Here is a 619-nt window from a genome sequence, read left to right as displayed (position 1 = left end):
TCGGGCAGAGCCAGGTACTGAGTCTGCTGGAACCTCCTGTTGAGAGCCTGCAACTGCAGGCTGGAGTAAATAGTCCTGGGCTTGCGGATTTTTTTCCCTTTTCCGTTAAAGCGAACTTCCCCTCCTTCCACCACGGTGCTTTTCTCCGCTTCGGCCCCTGCAACCGCGAGCGAGAAGGAGTCACAAGAAAGCAGCAGCAGCAGCAACAACAATAACGATAATGAAAAGGGAGAAAAGCAAAGTGAGGATCAAGTAACGCTAACAAAGGCTGCGGGCGATGATGGCAGCCCAGGCTCCTTCCCGGAGAAAGTTTGCTATTTTTACAGGCTGCAGTTTAGGTTTAATTACCCTTAATTGCATACATTGTTTATAGCGCTACGCAATAAATAATTACGAAGACTAATACGTGCACATCTGGGTTGATTTCTTTTCCAGCCGGGCATTGTGTGCTGCTGTGTACTGATCCCCTCTGATCCTCCAGCCTTTCCAGACTGGTATTTTTCGTAATTTCATTTTATTTTCCCTAGGTATATTTTGAGCCGAGAAACCTCCCTCCCGCCTGCCCTCCCCCTCCCCCCAGTCCCCCCCCCCCCAAACCCCCGGGCCCCCACCTTTTCCT

The 619-nt window shown here is 50.7% G+C and overlaps 1 protein-coding gene across 1 annotated transcript in view; it reads right to left on the bottom strand.

Moving 5' to 3' along the window:
• The window catches only part of DLX1 (distal-less homeobox 1), a 1,767-nt gene that overhangs the window by 671 nt on the left and 477 nt on the right, over positions 1–619 (bottom strand). Inside the window, exon 2 of the mRNA XM_025200532.1 lies at positions 264–375. Coding sequence (XP_025056317.1) covers positions 264–375 — 112 coding nt within the window. The remainder of the gene's footprint in view (positions 1–263; positions 376–619) is intronic.

The sequence above is a fragment of the Alligator sinensis genome, unplaced genomic scaffold (genome assembly GCF_000455745.1).
Source record: "Alligator sinensis unplaced genomic scaffold, ASM45574v1 scaffold321_1, whole genome shotgun sequence".
In the NCBI taxonomy this organism is placed as follows: Eukaryota; Metazoa; Chordata; order Crocodylia; family Alligatoridae; genus Alligator; species Alligator sinensis.
This window is presented reverse-complemented; position numbering and strand designations above follow the sequence as displayed.